Source organism: Etheostoma spectabile, chromosome 10 (genome assembly GCF_008692095.1).
Source record: "Etheostoma spectabile isolate EspeVRDwgs_2016 chromosome 10, UIUC_Espe_1.0, whole genome shotgun sequence".
Classification (NCBI taxonomy): Eukaryota; Metazoa; Chordata; class Actinopteri; order Perciformes; family Percidae; genus Etheostoma; species Etheostoma spectabile.
The window spans coordinates 14,146,469-14,149,181 of NC_045742.1; the positions used below are offsets into that span (position 1 = coordinate 14,146,469).

Below are 2,713 nucleotides of genomic sequence, written 5' to 3' on the forward strand. Positions count from 1 at the left end.
CCACCCCCCCAGCCACACAGAGGATTTTATGATCGCACCACGTTTCAGCGGGAATCTGGACTATCCAGTCACGTCACCCTGGACCCCCACACCGGTTTCATGGGATTAGGACCACACTGACCTGAACTCGCCTAAATATAGGGAGCCACCAGTCAAAGTTTAAACAAGTCTCATTAAAAAAAAATCACATAACGGTTAGTTATAAAATGATTAGCCTACTTGAGAGTGGCAGATTTTCTGTCTGTGTTAAAATTAGTGGAGGGTTATTTTAGACACAAGCCTACTACAATATCTGACTAATTGAATTAGGACATTAGAATTATTATGATTCAACTAAACAGCCTACAAACTATCATTGAGAGTTCAAATTGAGAGCTGCTTTAGTTTAGTCGATAATTTATTCTCAATGCAACTATTATTCCAACACTGAGGATGCCACCCTGGGTGTCCTTTCAGGGAAGGGATACTGGAGAATGAAAGCGAGATTTCTGCGTATTTAATCGGATACACAAGAGAAGGAAGGAGACGGCCGAATAAGCCCGTCTTTTTTTCTTTTTTGGATTGGTCCGAAGAATATTTTTTGGCGTACCCCTTGGACTTCTGCACAATGGGGATTATGCTTCAAGTTATTCTAGGAATGTTTCAATTCCTGCTGCTCACCAGAATCCCGACGTCCCATGCCAAGGTAGGCCTATATATTTGGCCCTAAATGACTTCATGTTGGAGGTGGTCAGTCTGCCATCAGCTTGTGCGGTTTATTTCCATTTTATAGTAGGCCTACTTAATGAAATCCCTTTTGTATGGATGTGGTATGGTAAAGAACATATGGAACTTTTAGTTGGTGGAAGTTATCCCCTAGGTCAATGACACCTGTCACTAAGCCATAGTGTCCATTTGACGGGAAAAATCACTAGCCTAATAGGTCTGATATTATCTAATATTCACGACAGCATATCATTAGTAAGTGACATTGGGGTATTGTCTCCTCATCATTTTCAGAATTCCGCTTTTTAGTGAGGCGACCTTAAACAAAGCGTTTATAGCTAGGCTGTAATAAATAATTTATTTATTTATTTAACAGCTTTTAGGTTGCCAGGTTATGGAAAATCCTCTAGCGTGGCATATACTTTGTCTTCTTAGCCCCCCTAATTCATCAGGAAAGCAGGACATTTGGACAGGAATCCCTTCCTGAACAGCAAAAAAAAAAAAAAAAGTTATATTTAAAGGGATAGTTTGACATTTATGAAATATGCTTATTTGCATACAGAGAGTTTGATGGGAGGATACCACTCCAGTTAGCTTAGCACAAGAAATGGAAACGGGGAAACAGCTAGCATGCTTTGTCCAAAGGTAACAGAATCTGCCTACAAGCACCTTCTAAAGATCACTAATTTTGCACATTTTATGTCATTTAAATTTGTACAAAATAAATTCTTTTTGATTGGGACCAGTCGCTGGAGTCGCTGCTGATTGCTATGCGACTGTTGAGCCGGGCTTGCTGTTTCCAGTCTTTGCGCTAAGCTAAGCTAACTGTTAGCAAGCTTCATATTAGTACACAATAGTGGTGTCAATCTTCTCATCTAACTCTGGGTAACAAAGTGAAAAAGTGTACTTCCCAACCTCGTTCCCGGTGAGGGGGTCTTCCTAAAGAACTGAAGAGCTAGCTAAAAAAAACAAAACGAGTGTGAACCTGGCAACCCAAACATTCTTATTAATGATTGATAACTTATCTATAATGATAATGTATACTTTATTAATCTAGCAAGGGGAATTAACAATGTATAAAGTACCTGTAAATAAATTATTAATCATTAAAGGTCCCATGGCATGAAAATTTCACTTTATGAGGTTTTTTAACATTAATACGAGTTTCCCCAGCCTGCCTTTGGTCCCCCAGTGGCTGGAAATGGCGATAGGTGTTAACCGAGCCCTGGGTATCCTGCTCTGCCTTTGAGAAAATTAAATTTGAAATCTTTGTTGTGAATGATTACTTCAGTTTTATTAAGTTAATCCAATGTTTCACTTTTTACAGTGCAATCGGTTGCATGATTATTCCAAACTCAAAATAGTTGGAAATTCAAATTCTGCCATTTTACGATAGATAAATAATTATTTCATTTTTAACTCCTATAAATGACTACTTCATAAAGGGCAACCCTATTAAAACAGTGGGGCCAGTAATTCTTGAAATGTTTAATTTAAAAGCTATTTTAATTATTTGTCATTGATAAGAAATGTTCCTAGGCCTACTTTCCACACACAGCAGCAGACGCTCACACAGAGAATACTGCATGTGATGGTTCTTTAATTTTGTCTGGAGACTTGTATCGGAAACACACAGTGCTCTGCAGCTGTGAGGAATCCAACCCTGACTTTGTGCTGCTGTTTAGTGATGCATCCTCCTAGAGGCTACATGACACACAGAAGCATGACTATTCACCCGCACACATCTGAAACTCTGGTTTCATGCTGTCTGCTTTTCTGACAGATTTTGAAAAGGGGTCATCCTTTTTTCTCCTGCAGTGATGAAGCTCAGTGTGGGGGAGATGGTGTATGGTGTAGGACACACATACACTTGGCCCATCTGTACAGTGTACTCTGGGAATGGCTGGGTGTGAGACATGTTAGACCAAAGTAAGACTGATCAAATCTGTGCAGTTGGCATTGGTCTGGCACTCTGTGTGTGTGTGTGTGTGTGTGTGTGTGTGTGTGT

At 39.7% G+C, this 2,713-nt stretch overlaps 1 protein-coding gene across 1 annotated transcript in view; it reads left to right on the forward strand.

Annotated features, from left to right (window-relative positions):
* Nucleotides 1-2: 2 nt before the first annotated feature.
* Nucleotides 3-2,713, forward strand: part of vegfba (vascular endothelial growth factor Ba) — a gene marked incomplete at its 5' end in the record, with an annotated part of 15,204 nt that continues 12,493 nt past the window's right edge. The window contains 1 exon segment of the mRNA XM_032528703.1: nt 3-685. Coding sequence (XP_032384594.1) covers nt 608-685 — 78 coding nt within the window.